Genomic DNA, 24,204 nt, shown 5'->3' with positions numbered 1-24,204 from the left:
AACTGGCAACCTACCTTCAGATTACTGGCCCAATTCCCTAACCGCTCAGCCACCTGACTCCACCTGGCTATGTGTGACGTGAGGACTCAGTCCTCAGTGGTTGGAATGTTTCACCAATTAACACTCTGACACACGCTCTCTTTCTAAGGTATAGTTAGGCTGAAGTCATTGGGCTGTGACTCATTTCAACTGCTCTCTCACTCACGGTCCATTGGCATACATGATACATTCAGGAACCACAACAACACCATGCTGCTATATATAACTGGCACAGTATCTTCTGTTGTAAAATGTCTCGTCATTATCATTATCAAGCCTTGGTGATTCGCCTATTCACTAAAATAACTGCGCATGACAAACTAACATTCACGTGTAAGAGCTGTCCCGTGCAGTCTCAGCGAACGTTGCATAGGGAGGTTTCACAGTTGCACGCCTTGAAGCAATTACTTTAGACTAAAATACCACAGAAGAAGTCCTTTTTGTTCAGAAGAGCAGGAGGTTCAGCAGGACGACAGGGGCGAGGAGGAAGAGGAGGAAGAGGAGGGTGGGCGCCGCGTGGACGGAGCCAGCCGCTCCGTGGGCTTCGGGCCAGCAGAAGGCCTGCTCCAGGAGGTGATGGGTCTCACTGCTGAGACCTGGAGACAGACAGGAAGGGTTAGCTCTGGGCTGTGAGGTGGGGCTGGCGGCCATGTCTGAGAGTGTCGTGTTGAGACCTTACCGTGTTCGGTCCACTCGTTCCAGGCATGCACCGCCTCGCTGTCGTGCTCCCCTGTGGTGTCTGGGCGGTTCCAAATTGTTTCAGAGAATTCAGAATGGGACCAGTTTGTATACATGCTCTTTCTCTCTTTGAATCTGTCTGGCTAATGTATCTATGTGTCTGTCTGTCTGATGTATCTATGTGTCTGTCTGTCCATTCAGCCAACCTACCTCTGGAGCGGTCCAGAAGGTGTTTCAGTTCCCGGAGAGCATGAGTGAGGTTCTCCAGGCGGTGGTGCAGGTGAATGTTCTCCTCTTTCAGAGCGTGGATGGTATCCTGGAGCTCATAGGCGGACGAGCCGAAGCCCGGAAGCCAAGACGCGGTCCAGAACATCACAGCCATCTGCACGAGGAGTACCGTCCTGTCCCTCAAGGCCATGCCGGCAAAACAGAAATATCCTCCAGTCTGGGAGGGAATTCACTCTGTGGTTTGTTGCTTGAAGAGCAGCCGTCTTGATGGAGGGCGGCTATTTCTAAATGTGACAAAACCATGTGTGGCGGTCTCTATCAGACAGCCTCTTGGTTATATGTGGGCCAAACCATTCTTGGAGGCTGAATGCCGTTGGCAGCTAGTTAGTGGTCAACTAGGAGCGATCAATTGTCCTGTTCTGCATCACTAATGGAGTCTGCGGGTGTTCCCTGAGGTCCAGACACCTCAGAGAAGGTTCGGTAAGGTGGCACGCAATCTAACGGGAGGTCCAATCAGAATGGTTTCCAAAAGAGAACAGACAGGAACATTACCAAGAGTCAATAAAGATAGATTTAGCCTATTTTCAGTTGTAACCGTAGAGCCACTGGGAATTTCTCTAAGTAGAACACATTTGTTGATTGGCCTTATTGTGTTTGTACCTGGACAGACATGCTGGTTGGATATTCAGAGAATGGTTTGAGTCCTGGGTCATTACGTGTGTGTGTGTGTCTGAACTATCACTTGGCCACCACAGAAAAGGAAAGTGAAAACAGTGATGGGGATTCAGATGTTAAACACAATCATTGTTTGTAATGATGTATGATTAAATATAATCTGTGATAAAGGTGTGCTAAGGTTTTAGTAAGAGTAGAGGTATAGTGTAACCATGATGACCCGACACAGTATTAACACAACTTACAAATGTTTTTAATCCCTTGGCACTATAAAGAGAGCACTGAGGAATTTGAGTTTCCAAAGCAGGAACACGATTAGATATTGAAACCATTCTGTTTAGTGATTGCACATTTCACAAATACAAAACAGAACACTGCGAAATAAAGGCACTACTCACACAGTCAATACAAACACACAACAGCCTCGGACAACAAAGTTGCAAAAAGAAAAAACTAAAAGAAATTCTAACTGAAGTAAAATCACTCTTTTTGCATAAAAAAAAAGCAATAGTTGAGAAAATAGGTACAGATGCAAAATATGTCTCTGTATAAACACAGTTCAGTGGTTAAAGGCAGGTACACACCTTGTCAACAGATTCTCTGACAAGATTGCACATCCAGAGGGAGTGGTCATGGTCCATTGGGAGAGCCCAGCTCACAACACTTCCAGAAGGCCCACCTTTGAGGCACAGCCTGGTTCTGGTCTGGACCTGGTCCACTCCACTGCTGTATCTATCAACAACCCCTTCCCCCCCCCCCCCCCGACACCACTTGCTCTCAAAGCTTGTAAAACATTTACATTTGGCATCGAAAGGTCATTAAAAACAACACGTTGAACAACAATTGCGCAACAACTGAAAGGGATTTGGAAAAGTGAAAACGAATGAAACATTAGGACATGTACATTTGTTCCACGCGTCCCCAAAGACCGACAGAGAGGAGATGGAAGAAATAAATACGACAAGAAACACATTTCACACGAGGTTGCTCTTAAGAAAGGTCTCTTAGATCCAGTTTTTTTTTATCCAGTCACTGAGTAGAAATGCCGAGAGGCACGCACACGACCCGCAACCCAAAGATGACAGACGCAGAGAGGAAGATGCAGGTTACGATGAAGAATCCTTTTGGTGTCAGTCCGGCCTGTGGTGGGTGTCTTAAGAAGCCCGGCGTCTCAATGGACAGAGAGACTCTTTGTTGACAGTTTTGATTTGGCTCGTCTCATTTCCGCTGCTGCCCCTCTTACAGTATGTTGAGGTAAGATTTTGGGGGGGGGTTTAGTAACTTTATGGCATATTTACTTTTTACTAAAAGACGTAGGACATCGAAGAACTATTTGCGCCTTGGAAAGTGCATTATTTGGTGCCTCAATGAATCCTCCCTAGGCAACACACACACACACACACACACACACACATTCCTGTGTAAACAAACACATCCACGCACTCAATCACACACCAACACAATCACACAGCACAACCTCTTTTACAAGAATCCATTCTCGTTCAGTCTCAATCAAATACCATTCGGATCAGTAAACATCTATGCCATCGTTAATAAATTAAAGTTTCAACAGTTCACATTCGTTTGCTGGTTGGTTGGTTGTGTTGTGGTCTGGGAGCTGGAGCTTTTCACTGTCGTCCCGTGGCCGCCCTGAGGAGCTCCATGTCTCTGCGTGGGGTTTGCCCGGCTTGGGGGCAGCCGTAGGCCTCCAGGCCCAGGGGGATGTAGCGCTCCTGCAGCCCCAGAGCCTCCTCACCCTGGCTGGACAACAGAGAGACCCACGGGACCCGGGTAGGGCCGCCCTGGAAGCCCCAGAACACCAGGCTCTCTGGGGGGGAGACAAAGAGAGAGAGAGGGCGGTGGAGGGGGAGAGAGAGAGAGGGCGGTGGAGGGGGGGGAGACAGACACAGAGAGAGGGCGGTGGAGGGGGGGGAGAGGGAGGGCGGTGGAGGGGGGGGAGAGAGGGCGGTGGAGGGGGGGGGGGGAGGGAGGGCGGTGGAGGGGGGAGAGAGGGAGAGAGAGAGAAAAAAAAAGGTGTTTGTTCCCCCAAAATATTTATATCTGAGGAAAACGAAAATTCCTTCCTCTTTTTAGTTGATAAAAGAGAAACATGTGTCACAGACGTGCTCTTGCAAGCTCCTTTGGAGGCATATGGGCCAATGTTCTCTCCCACCGGGAGTCGAACCTGCCACCTCTCGACTTCCAAGCGCAACCACTCCCAACTACGCCAACGAAAAGCGAGCACTCTTTGACGCGGGTTGCCTGCTACATACCTGAGGAGCGAGTTTCACGGTTCTCACTCCGTTACACATGCAAGTCTTGGAACAATGCAGAAGAACAGCTGAACAGCCACACAGTTACAGTACTGGACCTGGTCAGGGGAACCGGTCGAGAGTAACACCAACCTCTCCTATGCAAATCAGCAGCCTTGGCCATTCCCAGGGGGACCAGATACGACGCGACACCGCCCAATCCTTCGGGGCGACCTCGTGTCCCAAGCAGCACTATTGACCTGAACAAGAGCAACAATAAACACATTCATTGAGACTCACCAATCATCACTGACCAAACACCAGCACCATGTCACCATTCTGACCCCCTCCCCTTCAGTCTACCCCCCCCCCCCCCGCCCCACCTTACCTCTTTGGTATGCCTGTTCTCAAATACTGTTCCATTTTGGCATCCATTTTGGAGAAGGGAGTCTTCTTGGTGACCTTGCCCAGGCAGGCGTCCACAGTGACCAGGAGGAAGCCAGTCTGGGAGAGGGGGGAGATCTCTCCCTCCACCTGGGAGGGCGGGGTAGAGGAGGGCAGAAGAAACAAGGCATCAGGATACATAACAAATATGACACCGGGGTTCTGAGGGAAAGGGCTGTGTGTGTGTGTGTGGGGGGGGGGGGGGTATGAGGAGGAGGGGAGGGGGCTCACCGTGATGAAGGCCTGAGAGTCCCCGTCCTGCTCCTCCTGGCTGCTCAGAGACTTGATCTGCGTGTGGAGGTAGGAGTTCCACGGGTCACTGGAGAACACCAGCTGGAGGATAGAACACACACACACAGACATACACACAGGGCACCATACGGAGGAATGCATTAATCAGTATCAATCTCCCTGAGGCTCTTGACTCCAGCTGCTGTCAAGCAGAGACCATACCCCCCCCCCCCCCTCACCCAGACCCCCAGCGTCTGGCCCCCGCCCACCTGAGAGGCCCCACAGTCAGTGCAGGTCTGGATGTTGACCCTGGGCATGGGCACCACGGCCGAGGGCGTCTTGCTGTACTTGGGGTAGGCCTTGGCCGTGCAGTTGCAGGTCTGCCTGGAGGAGGTGGTGGCCATGACCTTCACCCTCTCACAGCCCCTCGCGGAGCAGTAGCTGTGGCCCTCCCGGCCGTGCCGCGCCCGCAGGTAGAGCCACAGCAACCTGGTGAAAGAGAGGGAGAGGACAGAGAGTTAAAGAGAGAGAGGACAGAAACAGGAGAGAGAGAAGAAAGAAGAAAGAGAGAGGGAAGGCAGGTTGAAACAAAAAAGAGGTGGACAGCCTGAGCGATTCTACACCCAACAGCCCGAACAGGCGGGAGCGAACGACTTCAACACATAATGGTCCTCCGCAGCAAGGCGGAGTCAGAAGCGAGGCAGCGTGGTCTCACCCGACGCCGCGGTCAAAGAAGTACTTCCTGTCGTTTGGCCTCTTCTCCAGCTCTGCCAGAGAGGAGCTCGGTCCGTAGTCGGTGATGTCATCGAAGGTGTTGCTCTGCCGGTCGTTGATGTCGGCCATGATTTGGAAGGTGGTGTCTGAAGGGTAACACAGCCCCACCAGGACCCAGTCGCCTCTGGTAGACACGGCACCGACACACACGGTTAAACACACACACACACACACACCGTCAAATCCACCCCCCCCACCCACCCACGCAGAGTGCGACGCCCACTCACTGGTTGAAGTTGATGAGGGAGAGGACGATCTCCCGGGGCGCGGGGCCGCTCCAGTGCAGCGTGTAGCTCTTGCTCATCATGAGGACGGGCTGGTACTGCGCCCCCTGGCTGTTAACGCCCCGCAGGAGCAGCGGGGCGGCCGGGTACTCGTCGCGGCTGATGGACAGGCCCAGGCCGGAGGAGCCCTGCGTCTGGATGTACACCTGGGAGGAGAGAGAAGGGAGGAGGGGAGAGGAGAGACGGGAGCAAGGGAGGAGGGAGAAGGGAGGAGGGGAGGGGAGAGACAGGAGCAAGGGAGGAGAGAATGAGGGGGAACGCGAGAGAGTCATTCGTTCGTTTGTTCCAGAACTGTCGGCCCCACATACAGCCCCTAACCCCACACTTTCTCCTCAGCCCCCTCACCTGTGCGTAGGCCCCGCTGCACACCACACCGTTCCACTGGGAGACGTTGACGCAGTCGGGGTGGCGGATCAGGAAGTTGTCTGCCCGGCCCACGTACGTGTCGGGGTAACCCGTCACGGAGCCGTCCACGTCGTGGAAGATGGAGTTCTTATCCCCGTCCAGGTCGTTCTCCTCGAACCACTGCCCCGGACGCCCGAAGAACGCCCTCAGACCCACCTGTGGAGAGGCGCCATGTTACTAACGCTCTCCCGTTAAATCACGCGCTGACATGTGTCGCTCCAAAGGGACGTACTAAAAGTGCAGATGGTAAGTGTGCCAGATATGAGAGGGAATGGTGACATTCTATACCGTTAGCCTGCGACCGTGGCTCCTGGTTGTCCCTTTCAGTCGTCATGTTATGTCACGCCCTAGACTGTCACATCCTAGAGCCAACCACGACACAGATGCCTTAGGGAGAAGACTTCATATCTGTACAGGTCGGCTGCAGATCGAGAAAAAGCCTGAGCATGGCCCTTAAAGAGCAGCTGGAACCGTCAACAGTGACATGTCGTTCCTTTCCCTGACACTAGAGGGCGCTCCAGCACTACTGTAAACGATGCAAGCGCTCTCTTGGTGGGGGGGCTAACACCCCGAGGGCCTGTAGATGGCAACGCTCGCTGTGATCCAGGGCAGAGGGGGAGTGACTAACAGATTGGACCAAGCCGTTCAGAGGAAACACACCAATACACGCAACCACACACATGCTCACACTAATACACATACACAAATAGACACCCAAACAGAAATAAATCCACACACACAGAGGGGGGGGGGGGGGGGTTGGGAAACACTCTGTCTCCTCCAAAAGTAGACAAGCTCCACCCGAGGCGAATCAGGAGGGATTCAGGGCACACGTCAAACAGACAGCGTGCAAATGGTGTCCTCAGAAGCACCATCGGACGGATTACACACTGACGGTGGGATGTGATCTAGTGTTGTGATCTGGTACTGATGGTGGGGTGTGATCTAATGTTGTGATCTGGTACTGATGGTGGGATGTGATCTAGTGTTGTGATCTGGTACTGACGGTGGGATGTGATCTAGTGTTGTGATATGGTACTGACGGTGGGATGTGATCTAGTGTTATGATCTGGTACTGATGGTGGGATGTGATCTAGTGTTGTGATATGGTACTGACGGTGGGATGGAAGCTGAGCTGGGACAGGTTGTTGCGTGGCGTCAGCTGCCAGGTGTTTTTCAGGTTGAAGCCCACGGCGCTGGTGAAGCGCTCCGACGTGGGAACGTAGTTCCGGAACGTGCTCCTGGTCACACGCACCGGGCCGTCGTAGATCTGGAACCCTCGGATAGGGAAGGTCCTGAGGAAAGAGGAGGGGGTCGTTACCAGGAGCGACACTATCACTAAGACGCACAGCCATAAGTAAAAGGTTTTCACGTTGTGACTCAGAAATTGACGGATTATAACAGACTTTGTTTTACAAGCAGTCTTTTATCACATTTGTTGTATAAACTTTGAGGTTCAGAGTTTAAATCGGCCCAACGCTGAATGTCCAGTATGTAGCCCTTTTTATGTTATCTCAAAGTTTTTCTTTCCCAGGGAACTGATAAGTCCGCTGACCTCAGATAAGCAAAACACAACAAGCACAGAGAGATAGCTCTTCCCAGGCTACACACAATAAATAAGATGTTCTTGTTAAACAGCGGCGGTGGTCACAAGAAAGGGTGTGGAGACGATACTTGAGAGCAGGCAGCAATTAGCTGTTCCCACGGTGACGAAGGCAGTCCAGCGAGAGCTGAGAAGGGCGTTGGGTCCTAAAACCCCTTGGCCCAAACCTGATACAGCTGCAGTGATCTGTACAATTTGCTACTCATAATTGGTTGGAATCTGACTGACTGGATTATGGCTGCGACGAACCAGACGTGCGGTATTGAGAAGCCGTCATGTTTCTGAGATAGATTTACTGGAGAGGATTTAGTCATACTTCCTCCCTTTTTCACAAGTACACCATCCTCGAACAGCCTTCTCAGTATTTATTACCCTCGCCCACCTCCTCCCTCCCCCATTCCCCTCCCTCCCTCCACCCCTCCCTCCCCCTCCATCCTCACTTGTTCCGTGGCAGTGTTCTCATCTTGCCGTCCACGGCTCCCAGGCCTGAGTACTTGTTCTGTCCTCCCATGGTTCCTCGGTTCCGGCTCTCGCCCACAAACAGGGACTGGGTCACCTCCTGGCTGGAGCCCTCGTCCTTGGGGTAGCTTCCGTCACTGAGAGGGAGGGGGGAGAGATGTCAGATACATCCTACATGTACCATCCTTATCCCAGAGATTTAGAACGGACACGTGAGGAGAAGCCAGGGAACACTCAGGGAGATCCACACACACAGCATTCGACATGGAGACATTTTACAGACGCTCATTAGCCATTAGCCAAGTCCAACAGAAGATCAGAAGTGCAGAGTTCTGACAGTATTTTGGTCTGTTTTTATGACACGGACATGAAAGTGCTTACCTGGCAAAGGCCAGTCCAACGCCATTGTCCGCAAATCTGCAATAAAACAGATCAGGTTCAGTAGAGAAGCCATGATTATCCATACTGGTTTAACTGAACATGTGGAACACTAACTGAACAAATGTTAATGGTATGTACAGGTAAATGTGAATCTAAAAAGAATTCTATTTATACTTAACTACATTATACTATGTACTGATTAAAAAAAACTGTTCCCAGAAACGACAACAGCACATTAGTGGGCTCACAGTGATGACATCACAGCTCTGACTCACTAACCCAGAGTACTGGATGATGATGTCACCGCCACGTATCCAGGCTCCGAGGTCGTTGTTCTTGAAGGAGATGAGGGTGTCGATGAGGGCCGCCGCTCGGGGCCGGCTGGGGTCGGCGTCCTGGTGAGGACGGAACCTGAGATGGCACGACCAGAGTTGGTGGACTGGCAAACAGCCATGTGCAAAAATAACACAAGACAAGAAGCTTCCTCTTTCCTACACACACTGACACACACACACACAAGATGATGCATGCACTTCTTCCTTCCTATACACACACACACACACAGACAAGATTATGCATGCGTTCCCTCTATCATACACACATAGCACTCTGTCACATACTGTACCCCCCGACTAACACAACCCTAACCTGAAAAAAACCCAATGCACACACACACACTCTCTTCGGGCAGAAGTCGAGGGGGCGGCCTAAGCTTTTTTCCATCTGTCCGAGGTTTGTATTTGGAGTGAGAGCTAGAGAGTGGAAACTATCTATGGAGCCTTGTTTTCTCTGTAAACAGAAACCTGACAGAGCCCACACACACACACACACACACACACACACACACACACACACACACACACACACACACACACACACACACACACACACACACACACACACACACACACACACACACACACACACACACACACACACACACACACACACACACACACACACACACACACACACACACACAATCCTCCAGACTGACTGCTACTGCAGACTCGAGCCTGCTACTGCAGACGAGATGCATAATAAATCCACGACATGACATTTCCATGATGAGCCATACAATGTGACGTCCAAAGGCCAGCCGCTGACCTGGCGTTGTTGTCCAGACACAGGTACTCCCTGGGGTCTGCGGCGGAGGCCTTGGTGGTCTTCACGCCTTTATCGATGAACAGGCCGGCCTGGGGGGTGGGCAAACAGTCAGAGCTATGGATGTGTGAGTGCGTGTGAGTATGTATGCCTGTTTGAGTATACGTGTGCGTGTGCGTTTGTCTGAGTTGTGTGTGCGTTTGAATGTGCCTGTATATACAGTGAGTAATACAAACACAGTCGAGCCAGCGTATACGGCTGCTTTCTGAGTGTCTCTATGAGAGGTTCTTGTGGTCAGCCTGGACAAAGACCTCACAGTTCACCTCCCTCGAGAGCCACAGCAACAGACCTCTATTGTGTGTGTGAGAATGTCGGCGGGGTGTACATGTTTAAATAGGTCTGTGTGACTGCGTGACTGCCCGCTGGTATGTGTTTGAATGTGTATATACTGTACGTACGCAACTTTTGACTGGTACATGTCTGTGTGTGTGTTTCAGATTTTTCTGGTGTGGCTACTTTCCTGTACAAGTGTGATCATACTGTATACACATTCTAAACCGTTTAATGATTTATGGATTATTTTTGATTATTACACTAGACTCTAGTGCTGTGTTCTAGGGTGGGGGGGGGGGGAGGGAAGTCGTATTTTAGGTGAGGGGGGAGGGAGGTGGTAGGAGGGGATGGAGGCAGGGGGTAGAGGGGCGGGGGTACCTTGAAGTTGGAGTGGACGCGGTTGTTGAAAAACACCCCCAGGGGGGTGAGCTCCGCCCGGGTCTCAGGGACCAGGCCGTGGGAGTCGCCCGTGGACGAGCTGTGGAACACGTACCAGATCCCAGCATCCTGGAGCCAGGACAGGGAGAGAGAGGACCACAGGTGAGAACACACACACACACGCAGGGCTCCGCTCACGATTCAAAGCATCTGAACCAAGAATCGAGATGAAAATCACAGTGTTTAGCCAACACACACAGCCAACACCCATGCCCCCCCCCCCCCTATCACCCCCCACCTGACCCCGGCCCAGCCCAGCAGAGGATCAGCAGTGTTTGTGTGGGTGAAAGCAGAGAAGAGAGGCAGATATGTTCTAATCCCACTCATCTCCTCGTGGGGAACTTCTAATCCCAACCCCTCACAGAGTGATCCCCCTGTTATGAGTCATGTCTGCCGTAAGCCCCACCACCACCCCTCCCTCCAGCCACCAGACTGAGTTCAGACCCTCCTGGGGCCAGGGGGGGGGGGGGGGGATATAACGGTCTTACCTGGGAACCCGCTGCTGCGTTGCTTATGAGGTTGTTGTTGGGGTTGGCAATCCAGAAGGTAGACACTGCCCTGGGACACGCAATAAGACATCAAACACACACACACGGGTGCATCACACAGCGCACACACACACACACACACACACACAGGAGAGGGCATTAGGAGTGCTCCAGACGTATCTGAGGGTCAATGTCAGGCTCGAGGAGAGGACGGTAGTAAGAATCAGGAACACGGACTGCTGTTATCCTTGATCACTCCCTACTCCAACATAAACCTTCCACTAGGACCGGCCTGCCAATACACACACACATGCGCGCGCACACACACGCACACAAGTATGCACACACCCCTTGGAAAGCAGAGTCTGGCTGTGCTCCCCTCACAGACTCTCTTTCAGCCTTTTTATACAACACATACACACACATCCCAGCGTGGTGTTGTTCTAGCAGGGATAACTCCTCCACTATCTCCCTGTTGCTAATCTCTCCTGGCTCTGCTGGGGACCTGGAGTTGAGGCACTTCCTGCTAACGTGGCCCCCAGGGCCTGATAGGTCCAGACAGACAGTTGGGAGATGTGGCCTTTCCTAGTTATCAGTCTGGGACTGGTCAGTTCCTGACACCACATTCCTTACGGCACATCTGTCTTATCTGCTCCTCTCTCCCCCCCCTCCCTCCCTCCCCCCCCCTCCCTCTCTACCCCCCCTCCCTCCCTCCCTGGCACATTCTCTCCCTCTCTTCCTCTCGTTTGCCCTCTATGCCTATCTCTCTCCCTCGGGCTACTTCTCTCCCTAGAACATTCTCTACCTCCCTGCCTGTTTCTCTCTCTCCCCCCCCCCCCCCACGTTTAGGTGGGTCTCCTCTGTCGATCTTGATTACACTCTGTGCCAAGTCTGGGAGTGTCGTTCTTTAACACGCGATCTCCTGACTCCTTCTCCCGCTCCGACTCTCTCCGTTTCACCCACGTCTTTATTCCAGACTCCCTCTCTTTCTCTGACTCTTTTCCTCAGACTCTTTTGCTCTCTCTTTTAATCCAACTCCCTCTCCCCCTCTCTCTGACCCTCTCTCTCCCTGCTTCTCCTTCCATCTCACTCTTAACTAGACCCCCCCACCCTCAATATCACACAGTTACACCCTCCTCCCCCCCCTCTCTTACTTGCACTCGGTGCTTGGTGACGGGACGTAGTTCTGGAACACGCGGTCTCGGAGGGCAAGGCACACGGTGTCGTTGCGGTCGGTGGGCAGCAGGGTCCCCGGTCGTGTCAGGAGGCCCAGGTTGTGGTAGAAGGTGTTCCTCTGCTCGATGCCGTCCTCCAGGAAGAAGCAGTGGCCCAGCGTGTCGAAGCCCACCGTGTCCTTCACCTGGGCCGGGGGGGGGGAACGTTCCGGAGACGAGGAGGGAAACGATACAGGAACGACGGAGGAACGTGAGAGAAAAGTTAGAAGGGACGTTTGTGCGGACATTTTGTTCATTTTTTCCCATCCAAAGCGATTTTTTTCATAATAAAGAGGGACAGAAACTAGTTCACTGTCCTGTTCTGAGAAATAAAATACTTTTTATGACTTCTTTGTTTCCTTATGAGGCACTTAAGCCATTGTTCATCGAATGACAAGTGAAGCAGGAAAACAGTTGAGAACAATGTAATCTGAATGTCGTTTCATTTCCTCGATGGAGCAGAGATTAGTTTGTTGTGTTGACCTCTAGATAGACGGGTCACAGAGTGACGTCAAGTGCATTCATCAAGAAACCCCTAAACATATTGTACACACCAATACAGGCATATGTCTATACACACACACACACACACACACACACACACACACACACTCACAGAAAACCCCATGTTTGTTTGAGACAGTTGGTCACCACAACTGATATGACTTGAATTAGAGTAAATATAGTGTCTGTCTCAATCACTCTCTCTGTCTGTCTCTCTTCTTCTCTCCGTCTATCTCTCGTATCTGTGTCTCTGTCCCACCGCACCCCCTCCCTCCCCCTCCCTCCCTCCCCCCTCCCCCAGGCTCACCAGGAGGCCGTTGGTGGCGTGGACGGTAATGCAGCGAGAGAAGGAGTGGTGGATGGACAGGCCGTCTACGTAGGTGGGCTCCCTGTAGCCTCCCCGGGCGTCCACGTCGCCGCAGAGGTGGAAGTGGAGGGGGTAACGGCCCACCTCCCTCTGCTGGCCCAGGTTCCTCAGCTCCACCTGGGACAGGTGCACGGCCGAGAAGTTCCCAAACACCTGGGGGGGGGGGGGGTAGGAAGTGAGATAGAGGAAATTGGAGGGAAGGGGGAATGGGAAAGAAAGGGCGAGGGAGAGAAGGAGAGGGAGGGGCTTACTACGCTTTCTGCGACACACGTTGCCAATCTTGTTTGCTAAATTGATGCCAAGATAGTGCAGAAACAAAAGAAACAAAAGAGAGAGACATAGAGAAAGAGAATCCTGTGTTTTTCAGACAAGGGAGGACTATGTCGCAATGACGCTCAATTTTATATACACTATCAACAACAACAAAATACATCGAGTCAAGCCAAACAGTAAAAACAGAGATATTCTCTCCAGGAGCTCTATGACTCTGCACTAATCCCTCATCTGGTTCACATCAACGAGGCTTTGGCCAACCCTTACTGTTAACTGTAACTCACTAACACACACAAACACACACACTCACTTGGAGAGTCATTCTAACTTTCCGTTTAGCACAAAGGGGTCTCTTACATCAGACAGGAGGAATGTTATTTAATATTTGTTTCTCCACAGAATGTGTATGAGCCTCTAAACATGACTATTTATTCACAGCCAAAATGTTATCGAATCAAGAGACAAAAGGAATCAGTGTGTGAGAGGTAAGGATGGGTGATAACACACACACACACACACACACACAGACATGCACACAAGACACACACCTGTTGGTTAATGTTTGTTCTCGTTTGTTCAACTTGTGGTCACACAATTCACAGTATGGCACATTATTGTTTTGGGCTAGTGAGGGGTATTCTTAAACTTTGCTTTCAACCATCTCTCTCATCCCTCTCCCTTTCATCCCTCTCTCTTGCTCTCATCCTTTCTCATTCCCCTCTCTCTTTCATGTCTCTCTTTTTTTCTTGTTCCCTGCCTCTCTCCCTCCCATCCAACCATTTCTCCCCGTGTCTATCAGAGCGGTGGTTGCGTGGTAGTGTTGGGGTGGTGTGTGAATAGTGAATACAGTCTCTCATGCAGGGCCAGACGGCTCTAATGACCCTTCACCTCGGCAGTATGGAAACACTCAAAATGATTACACCAGAAGCAACTCACAATCAATTAGCTCAGCCTAAACAAAGTCTTCACACACACCACAAGTTATAAACACACACACACCAAAACTCACACAAGCACACATCAAATGTCATTCAATCTCACACCCTATGTCAAACACACACCAAAACACAGAAGCGCACACCCAGACGAACCCAAACACACATTGAAACTCACACAAAAGTCATACATACAACATCTCTTTCTCTCTCTCACACACACACACACACCTTGATGTGTCCGCCAAAGGTGTCGTGATTAAAGAACTGGCACAAGTTGTTTCCATAGCAGGAGTTTTCCATCTCTCCATAGATGAGAATGTTCCGGGTGAGGAGCCCCACTTCAGCTCTCATGTCCACCCCCTCCACTATCTCCCCCATGTGGGCATACTGGGGTCTCCCTGGTGGAGGGAGAGGGGGGAGGCAAGGAGGAAGACAAAACAAATGTATACTGTTGAAGAGGCGTTGTCACCATCACCTGGCTGGATGATATTGTATGCAACAGTGTTCACGCACAAAGGTGTAGACACACACGTACATAAAACTAAGCGGTTGCCTGAACTCTCCTCCCCAGTATAAATTGAGGGGGAGACACACTTACACACACTCCTCCCCCCCCCCCCCCCCACACACACCTTGAATTCGGACTTGTCTACTGGTGCAGAGCGGGCAGGGCAGAAGGGTAAACTCCTCAGCCTGGTGCATGGAGTAGTCAGTACTGGCAACCACAATCCGGTCTCCGGGTTGCCAGGTTTGCACGTCATCCTGCAGGTTGAGCACCACCTGATCCACGGCATCTACCTGGAAGCCCGAGATGGGAAACCCTGAGGAGAGAGAGAGGGAGAGGGTCAGCTGGTTCGGTCGACATGCTCGGCGGTTGTCCTCCTCACCTCCACTTCAACACAAACAAGTCCGGAACTTGCCGCGACCCACGGGGCACATCTGCAGTCTTCCTTAGTTAATCAGATGGTTCAGCGGTCCGTTTGTTTCGACCTGCAGGCGATGGGCCTGTCTGGATACAGGCTGCATCGGGAGGTGTGTTTACATGTGTTTACATGTGTGGGGATGACGTGTATGTCCGTGTGCATCTGTGTGTGTGTGGGCGTGCGTCCGGCCGGCCCCACCGTTCCTCCACTCGCTGTAGGCGCTGACGGAGAAGCCCACGCCGTGGGCCGTGGTGTAGGAGCGGCGTGCCAGCGCTCGGCCGCCCGTCTCGTGGTTCTCGTGCTCCCGGACGTCCTCGGAACACGAGGCGTTCCCCCCGCCCACCTCCGCCACCAGCGCCCACGCCTGCCTGGGCACGAGAGAGAGAGAGACAGAGACAGAGGGAGGGAGGCAGAAGGAGAGAGAAAAAGAAAGGAAGGAGAGAGGGAGAGAAGGGACAAGAATGGCGAGTGAGAGAGGAGGAACACAATCCGACGAGGGGAAACAGGATGGAGGGGAAGAGAGAGCGAGAGAAAAGATGGAGGGATTGAAAGCAGGCGCAGGAAGGGAGGGAAAAGAGAAAAAAAAAAGAAATCTAGACGACTCGCAGCGCCCCAGACTGTGAGGACTCCCTCTTGTGTGTCGTCATCGTCCAGTGACACGGTGACCGGGGGTGCCACGGGGCGACCGTCTCCGTGGCGACCTCACGGGGTCATCTAATCACGCGTTCGCCCCGACCACACTGACACACTCAATCACTCACGCCATTGGCCTATCGCCACCTCACTGCTGGCCAACCGCAGGCAAACACGCTCCCAGTAGGCCGCCCGGCGACAGCCTCTGTTTGGCTCTTGGCAGAGACTGAGAGTGGAACCGACCAATGACTCACACTTCTCACAGCTCTCTCTGGCTTTCCACACACAGATTGAAGAGTTTTTACAGCTCACTCTAAAGAGCCACGTCTGCTCAAAATACTATTAATAAATAGGATCATAAAATACTAATTACAACACTAGAACAAGGCAGTGAAGACATTTTTCAACCAAGAGGGAAAACTTCATGTGTGCAACTTCGACTGACATTACCCGTCTCTACTTTGGATACCCTGGAACGTTATTGTGCAATATTTCTCCTGGCTGCTGTGTCAAAAAGGCTGGTATGAACATGGTATCAACATTCAGATCATTCTTATGTAATATTTTGCAGATGTTAAGGCTGGGCTAGCTAAGGGTGTGACCTGTGTGTGTGTGTGTGTGTGTGTGTGTGGAGGGGAGGGGACATTGGACAATGTGGGAAGTATGCTTGCAGATGAAATTGGTGGAATATTGAGAGTACACAGCACTGAGATCAGACTAGGGTACATGCTGTTACACACCAGGGATCCAGACTGGAGACACACCTGCTCCCTGGTGAAACGGCCGGGGTGTGGAGGATGGGAGGACAGATGGATGGAGAGGAGAGGGAGCTGGGGTCTGGGTGAGGAAGGAGGAGAGGCCTGGGGGAGGACAGGGGAGAGGGCTGGGGGAAGAGAGGAGAGAGGGCTGGGGGAGGAGAGGGAAGGGCTGGGGGAAGAGAGGAGAGAGGGCTGGGTAAGGAGAGGAGAGAGGGCTGGCGGAGGAGAGGGGGAGGGCTGGGGGAGGAGAGGAGAGAGGGCTGGGGGAAGAGAGGCCTGGGTGAGGAATGAGGAGGGGGCTGGGTGAGGAAAGATTTCAGTAGCCTGAATGGGTTGTTTCCCAGCCTAAACCAACAAACAATCATTTCAGTCCATGTACCCCTCCAGCCTGATAAAACATAACATTCAAAAAGGAACGTCAACACGACCTCTTAAATCCACGACCGTCGAACCCTACCGCCTTCCGTTAACCTTCCACACCGGGGTAACCTTTCGAGGACATTCGCTGGCTGTATTATCCGGCTCCTGGCCCCACATCTGAGAGAACGTTCTAGAGTGACGTCTGAAACGGCGCCAGGCCCACGGTGCACTGTCAGAGCCGGGAAAACCAGAATGGAACCTCTCCCTGCCCCTGTAACAACACGTGCCCAGTCCAACTTGAACGAGCATTAAGGGGAAACTGGGACCATGTTTCGTTTTCTCTGCCATATACACCAGACCCCCCCCCCCCCACACACACACACACACACACACACAGACGCTGGAACAAGCTGACCCGTCCAGGGTCCACACGGACGGGAGCAGATCAAAAGAGGCTCTCCGCTGTGTTACCCTTTGAAACACAAACAGGAACCATCTGTAGAAGCACCCTGCCCTGCCATTACCATTAGTGGCAGTGTGTGTGTGTGTGTGTGTGTGTGTGTGTGTGTGAGTGTGTGTGTGAGTGTTGGACAAAAGAAGAAAAGTGACTTTCTGTTATCACGTATATTCATCACTTCCTTAATGGCCACAGCAATGTCATCCACCCGGCCTTTTAACGGACTCATCCCCAGGCTGGGCAGGGTGACGTGCAGAGCTGTCCAAGCCCCCTGGACACCCCGCCCTCCCCCCCCCCCCCCACCGGCCTCCTACACACACACACACACACACACACACACACACACTAGGCCCTGCTCCAGAGATGAAAGGTGGTAGGAAGTGTGTGGGGGCCCCACCAGCCCGGGGCCCTGACAGTGCCTGGGTGGGGGTCCAGGAACACACGCTCATTAGAGCCCTTCACACTGTCACACACACCTACAGCCAGCAGCTCCACAGATCAGAACATCCCACTGAGGGGACGATGGCTTTGGCTCAGTGCTACAGGTGACCCATCAAGCCCATCCAGAGATCACAGGTTCAAATCCAGGGGCGTTGTTAGACCCTTTTTACTGGGGCACGTGCCCCAGTATAAATCTGCTGTGCCCCAGTAAAATCTAAAGTTTGGGTTTTAACAATTTACTTTATTAGTCGGTGCATTAATTTAGAACATTAACGCAGTATCCCAATCAACGCTTGTAAATGTGTTTAACCGAAAACCCAAACCTATATGCATTCAGAATTCCATGTCAGCGTGCTCTTCTGAGCTTGCCAAATAGCCACTGCAGCACAGACACATAGGTCCAGGGGGGTATTCCAGAAAGCAGGTTATGCAACTTAACCAGGTAAGTTAACCCACTAGCTGATTCATAATGTTGCAGCAACCTACTGGCAATGTTGCAACAACGCTGGGTGTCAGCTGGGGAGTTGACTTACCCGGATATGTCACATAAGCTGCTTTCTGGAATACCCCCCAGGTGTCAGACTCGGCACACAGGTCAGAATTGAGGTAGGCTGAGAAACATTACAAAACTAAAGATCGTTTCTAAATGATAGGCCTACCGATCATCTTATTTTGACTAAAACCTAAAAACTAGCTCAAAAAAACAGTATTCGCGCTCAAACGAATGCGAAAAAAAATGCGCTCTCGTTAATCATTGATGTTCCCCCCCAAAGCTGATATCAAACTCTGAATTGTTGTATAGTGGGTTAAGCAAAGGGAGTTTCTATAGCCTAGTAGTGCATTGAGCACAGCAAGCTTGAAAGAATAAAAGGGATATGAATTAGGGGCCTGTGCCCCAGTAGAGTGTTATGTCTAACAACGCCTCTGTTCAAATCCCCCCCGAAAAACGTGGACGTTCACTGAAAAGGTATGACAGGTAGACTGGCGAGTAGGAGGCTAATGAGAGACCTGTGTGTGTGTGTGTGTGTGTGTGTGTGAGAGAGAGAGCATGTGTGTGTGTGTGTGAGAGAGAGAAAGCATGTGTGTATGAGAGAGTATATAAGTGTGTGTTCAGGAGAAAGTCCTAAGTCTGTTTCCTGCTGGAATCCTGTTGGACCAGCAGGAAGAGCAGCGTCTCTCAACAGTGAAAGTCACATGACCCCCACGCTGTCTTATGTAAGAGCTGGGGACAGTCACATGACCCCCACGCTGTCCTACATCAGAGCTGGGGACAGTGACACCTTAATGTCATGACCACACTGACATGATACTGGGATTACAATGAGCTGAAAGAGAACACTTCTAGAACACTTACACACACTCTCTGTCTCTCTCTGTCTCTCTCTGTCTCTCTCTGTCTCTCTCTGTCTCTCTCTGTCTCTCTCTGTCTCCATCACACACATACCCACCCACCCACCCATCCATCCCTCCCTACCCCCCCCCACACACACACACATGACCTCTGTCTCTCTCTCTCACACACACACACACACACTCGGAGCAGTGTGTGGCAGAGAGGCATAGCAGCCTGGCTCTTCTTTATGATGCGTTTACGGCACCGTCACACTCTGCATTGAATTGCATGCCGACCGGGGACCTCAGCGTTGCCGGGGCGACAACCCCGCAGGCGAAACTCGACACGCAGGAGCCTGGCGTGAGGCCGGGGTAGCTGGGCTGAGCCTCGACTGCCTGGCAAGCTCCGCAAATACAAAAATCCCCCCCATCTGAAGTACACAGAGGACTTCCATAGCCCGGGGGTGAAGCGCGCGCGTGCCTGTGTTTGCTCAGCACGTCGCTACTGGGATTCTGTTCCCCTACTCCTGCGGTGGGACAGACGAGCGGCCCTCCAGTTCCACCGCGCAGACACGGAGCACGTCTGGAGTGAAACGCGAGCCCTCAGAGTCTCCCCCCGCCAGCTCCCAACCACCAGGTCGGAAGAGGGGAGAGCGGAGGGGAGAAGCCCTGAGTCAGCCGCTTTCACACAAACCCTGGAAACGCTGGAGGCCCGCTACTTCCTGTCCTGGGGGGGGGGGGGGGGGGGACGTCGGCACGGGAATGAAGGAGGACCTCGGAATACGTGTGTGTGTGTGTGTTTGTCCTGACAGGGCTGACTGGAGATGCTAGCGGGGGTGCTGCGATGGTAAACACAAACTAGGGATGAGCCATGATCCACAGGAGAGAGGGAGATCACACACACAGACACGGATCGCGCTGCAAAAACACACACGCACACACACACACACACCGATAATCACAGCTTCTTCAACGGAAACCGGCTGGGCCCCTCAGCTACTGATAGTAGGGTGTAAAGAGGAGTAAAAAATGTGTCGTGAGGCGAGTTCACACACACATCCGCAGCCCATTCATAAACGTAGCTTCCACTGCAAGGCACACATTCAGAGTTCCACCAATCGGCGTCCGAAAGGTGTGTCCGAGCGGCCGGCTACCTGTATTTGAGGTCCAGGATGTAGGTGCTCCCCAACAGCTCCTGAATGCTCCTCTTGGTCTCCTCCAGGAGGCTCTTCACTGCCGAGTCGCCCACGGCGAGCGCCACCACTCGGCCGGCAGGCAGCGCCCGCAGCAGCTGCGTGAGGCGCCGGCTGTCGTTGCGCGACTCGTGCGTGTCGTAGCGCTCCACCTGCAGCACGGCCCCGGTGTCCTGGTCCACCACGCGCACGTTGATCCCCCGGCTGAAGTTCCTCTGGAAGGAGTAGCCCCCCGTGGTGAGGCCGGAGGCGGGGACGCCGCGGGTCAGCAGGGTCCAAGATGGCCGCCGCGCCCCGTGGAGCTCCAGGGTGCCTCCCGCGCGCACGCCGACGAACTTCCGGCCCAGGCCCGCCACCTCGGCCACCGCCGCCTCGTCGGAGCGGCCGAAGAGGGCGATGGCGGCGCGGGAGCGGTAGGGACACTTGGGGGCGCCGATGTGGAGGGCGCCGCCGTCCTCGATGACGATGTGCCGCGTCCGGAGGGTGATGTTTCCGGAAGCGTCCGCACTGTCGGCAAAAACCACTCGACCTGACCGGACGAGAATCGCAGCCAATCACTTCCTGGTTAAACACTGCAGTGCATTTTGGAGCGGGATGGTTAAAAGACAACAACATTTGGTCGACAATCATTTCTCAGATGGTTTGTGCATCCTACCTCCTGATTGGATGGTTAGGGAGTAGAAGGTGGCGGAGGCGTCCAATCGGAGGAGGTCACCCTTCCTGACGATGGCGGCCTTGTCCGGGCGGTGGCCTGGCTTCCAGCTGCTCAGAGAGGGGTTGTGGTCGGGGCAGTTCTCTGCACGACCAGTCAGACACACAGACACTCACATCAACGTCTGCCTTCAGGGATCTCGTTAGGTTAGATAGAAGGCATCCACCATCTCTCTCTCTCTTCGTATATCACTTTCTCTCTTTCTCCTACATGAATATCTCTCTTCATCTCCCTCTCTCTAATCCTCTCTTCAGCTCCCTGTTTCCCTCTCTCTCCCTCGCCATTGTGTTCTTTTCTCTCATTCTCTGACTAACTCTCTCTCACACAGACACACACACACACACACACACAAACTGTGCGACATTTGAAATCCGCTTTCCAAATATTGAAATCTTGTCCTAACCATCCAGCACGTCTCCCCCAGTCAGGCTGAGGATGAGGATGAGAGAGAGGAGGAAGGCTCCGATGGAGACGCCGAAGCAGATGACGGTGTTCCTCCTCTTCCTCAGGTACTGGGCGCGCTCCCGGCGCTGGCCCTCCTCCGATAGGCTGAAGGTGGCCCTCCGCTCTGGGGGCGGGCCCGGGGGCTTCAGGGGCGGCGGGGGAGGGGCTTTGGAGAGAGGCGGGGGGGAGCGGACGGGGGCCACCCTGCCGGGGACGTATCTGGGAGACGGGCGGGTGCCGTTGGTCGAGGCCACAGAGACGCCATTGCTCATCTGCATGGTATGTCTGTCTGCTACCTGCTAGAGAGAGGGGGGGAGAGGGAGAGAGGGGGGGAGAGAGAGAGAGAGAGAGAGAGAGAGAGAGAGAGAGAGAGAGAGAGAGAGAGAGAGAGAGAGAGAGAGAGAGAGAGAGAGAGAGAGAGAGAGAGAGAGAGAGAGAGAGAGAGAGAGAGAGAGAGAGAGAGAGAGACAGAGAGAGAGAGAGAGACAGAGAGAGAGAGAAAGAGAGGTTACAGGAGAATAAAAAGGACAAACGTAGATACAGAGATAAAGAGAAAGGAGGAAAGAGGAGAGAAAGAACGTGTTGTGTTTACAGGTGGTAAAAGTGGATCTGACAAGTGAGAACGAAGTGGCCGCAATCCAAGGACGCAGGCCACTGCCCCCTGGTTTTACCCCGTGATAACAAAGTCACCAAAGCTGAGCTGAAACTAACCGGAACGTTCTGTCTGGAGCAGCCAGCTGGGTGTATGGGTCCTTGGGTTGGCCTTGACCAGAGGAACAGAGAGGAGATCTGGTTCTCTGAGCCAGTGCAGGAGACCCCAGATGGCACCCATTACACACTCACACACACACACACTGCCTGGGTCTGAGTTTGGACCTGGTGTCCCTTGCTGAGAAGGCAGAGTCCCAGAGGTTAGGTCAAGGACAAAGCCAGGCATCACAAACCATGACTCAGCCTTTCACCAAGACCCGCACAGCCTCCCCCGTCCGGCCTATTCACACCACACTGGCCTGCCTGGAAACACCACCTAGCATCCGGGCTCACACATCCTGGTTGCAGCATACACCTAACTGCTTCAGTCCAGTCAACTGTTTGAATATTCACGGTCAACTGTAGCAAACACAAAACACCTCCAAATGCCCTCTAAACCACAATACTGAAGTGTTTAGAGGTTTAAAGGTAGGTTACAGGGACAGTCACATTAGAGTTGGTCAGTCATGTACTGACAGGCAGCAAGATATGTCTACGATGATACGGCCGCTTTGACAGCTGCGAATAGATCTTGCCCATCTTTTACTTAAGTTAAGAAAATGAGTGTAGGCTATACCCTGACGTTAGTTTGCATACGACTATTGCAACTTCAACACTTTATTAGGCTACTTCTTAAACTGTAGCCTATATATAAACTAGATGCGTCCCCTTGATTTTTGGAGGAAAAAAACCCTAATATCATGTGGTTTGACAGTGAGACACGTTGCAACGCAGTACATTCAAAAGAGACATAACTTTTGACAAGGTGTAATGCGCACCCCATGGCCAGCACAAGCATAGGCTACTCAACGAATAACCCATAGATAAATAGTGCTTGAGCAGAACAATACACGCGGTTCAGCAACGTTTTAGTACATGACAGAGGTTGACTACCGTAACACAGAAGCGACCGATGAGACTTCACCTACCTTTCACAACGCTAGTGTGATCCGTCTTTTGCCATTCGGTATCTGCCAAACTGCGAAGCCTTGTCCCGCCAACAAACAGTTAGAGGGACTGATAACAAAGCCAGTAATTTGCGCTGTCTGTCCTTTTATACTTTTCTTTACATGGTGTTTTCTTTCGGGGCTGTTAGACCGCCAGCCCCCGACCCAGGCGCGGCTTGCGGAGAGGAAGTGAGGAGGGGAGGCAGTCCGAGGGGGGTTGGGGGAGGCGCTTGGTTTTGGATGGCCTCATACCGCCGTCCGCTGGTGAATGGGTAGAAGCGCTATTCACAGCGCGGTGTGTATGCCCCTACCCTACACCTCTCCAGCTGAAGAGTTTAAGCATTTTATATTTGATACGAGTGACTAAACTACTCCACATGAAGGTGACATGAATTTAGAAAGACGAAAAAGTAAAATTTGTATCTTTAAGTAGATATTTATATATATTCCGGTTCAATTCTCAAAGTTGTCTGAGTCCAAGGCAAGGACAACGCACAAACTGCACTATTATCATATATAACAATGGCCTTCTTTTGTGTTTGTCTACTGGACTGTAACTGACCTGACATGGCCTTTTATAATGTATCTGGATGTCATTTAAATCGAGCCTCCATCACTAGCGTCATCAGTTTCTAAGGAACCTGCTTTTCAAGTAGTTGACAGTACTTGATACATAATTATATGAGTTTCATAATGCTACAAAAGATGGGAAAGTCAGTTCATTTGATTCTCAAATATGTTTTTAATTTATATAATCATTTTATAATAACTATTATCAAGATCATTATTACATACAAGTTCCTTCAATGATGAAACATGTCTTACAAAAAATAGAAATGACATAGGTCCAGGTAACCAGTCAGATTGAGTTGAGGGAATCTGAACAATCCAAAACGGACTCACCAAAGATGGACCCTAATTGTCATACCAACAGTTACAGTTGTTATAGTAACTACAATTCAGATAATACAGTCTTGTTTAAGAAATAAAAATGTCCAGTATCCAGTACAAACATTATTTACATAGTGATGAACAAAAGCATAACTTGTATCTACCTAAATCTTGTAAAGAAATATCAAGTCCTTGGACAGTTTATTTAATTTTTTTTACGACGCTTGACCTCACGACAGCAACAAACAACC

At 51.9% G+C, this 24,204-nt stretch overlaps 1 protein-coding gene across 2 annotated transcripts; it reads right to left on the bottom strand.

Moving 5' to 3' along the window:
- Window positions 1–2,388: 2,388 nt before the first annotated feature.
- cemip2 (cell migration inducing hyaluronidase 2) lies at window positions 2,389–23,232 on the bottom strand. Of its 2 annotated transcripts, none has more exons than XM_084694975.1 (24): window positions 23,045–23,232; window positions 21,325–21,664; window positions 20,865–21,005; window positions 20,171–20,738; window positions 15,234–15,403; window positions 14,745–14,933; window positions 14,341–14,510; window positions 12,842–13,054; window positions 11,971–12,176; window positions 10,817–10,886; window positions 10,269–10,397; window positions 9,561–9,649; window positions 8,733–8,864; window positions 8,454–8,489; window positions 8,054–8,209; window positions 7,128–7,305; window positions 5,951–6,166; window positions 5,549–5,751; window positions 5,263–5,445; window positions 4,817–5,036; window positions 4,548–4,649; window positions 4,261–4,406; window positions 4,026–4,132; window positions 2,389–3,448 (listed from the first exon to the last, which is right to left on the bottom strand). In XM_084694975.1, the coding sequence occupies exons 2-24, from the start codon at window positions 21,641–21,643 to the stop codon at window positions 3,249–3,251; spliced, it is 4,143 nt and encodes a 1,380-aa protein (XP_084551101.1). In that variant the 5' UTR covers window positions 21,644–21,664; window positions 23,045–23,232; the 3' UTR covers window positions 2,389–3,248. The 2 variants fall into 2 exon arrangements, with proteins under 2 accessions (XP_084551101.1, XP_084551102.1); XM_084694976.1 differs by having other exon boundaries at window positions 21,325–21,661.
- Window positions 23,233–24,204: the final 972 nt, after the last annotated feature.

The sequence above is a fragment of the Hypomesus nipponensis genome, chromosome 28 (genome assembly GCF_054491055.1).
Source record: "Hypomesus nipponensis isolate SF chromosome 28, ASM5449105v1, whole genome shotgun sequence".
Classification (NCBI taxonomy): Eukaryota; Metazoa; Chordata; class Actinopteri; order Osmeriformes; family Osmeridae; genus Hypomesus; species Hypomesus nipponensis.
Note: the sequence above shows the minus strand (reverse complement) of the source record. Positions and strands in the feature narration are given on the sequence as shown.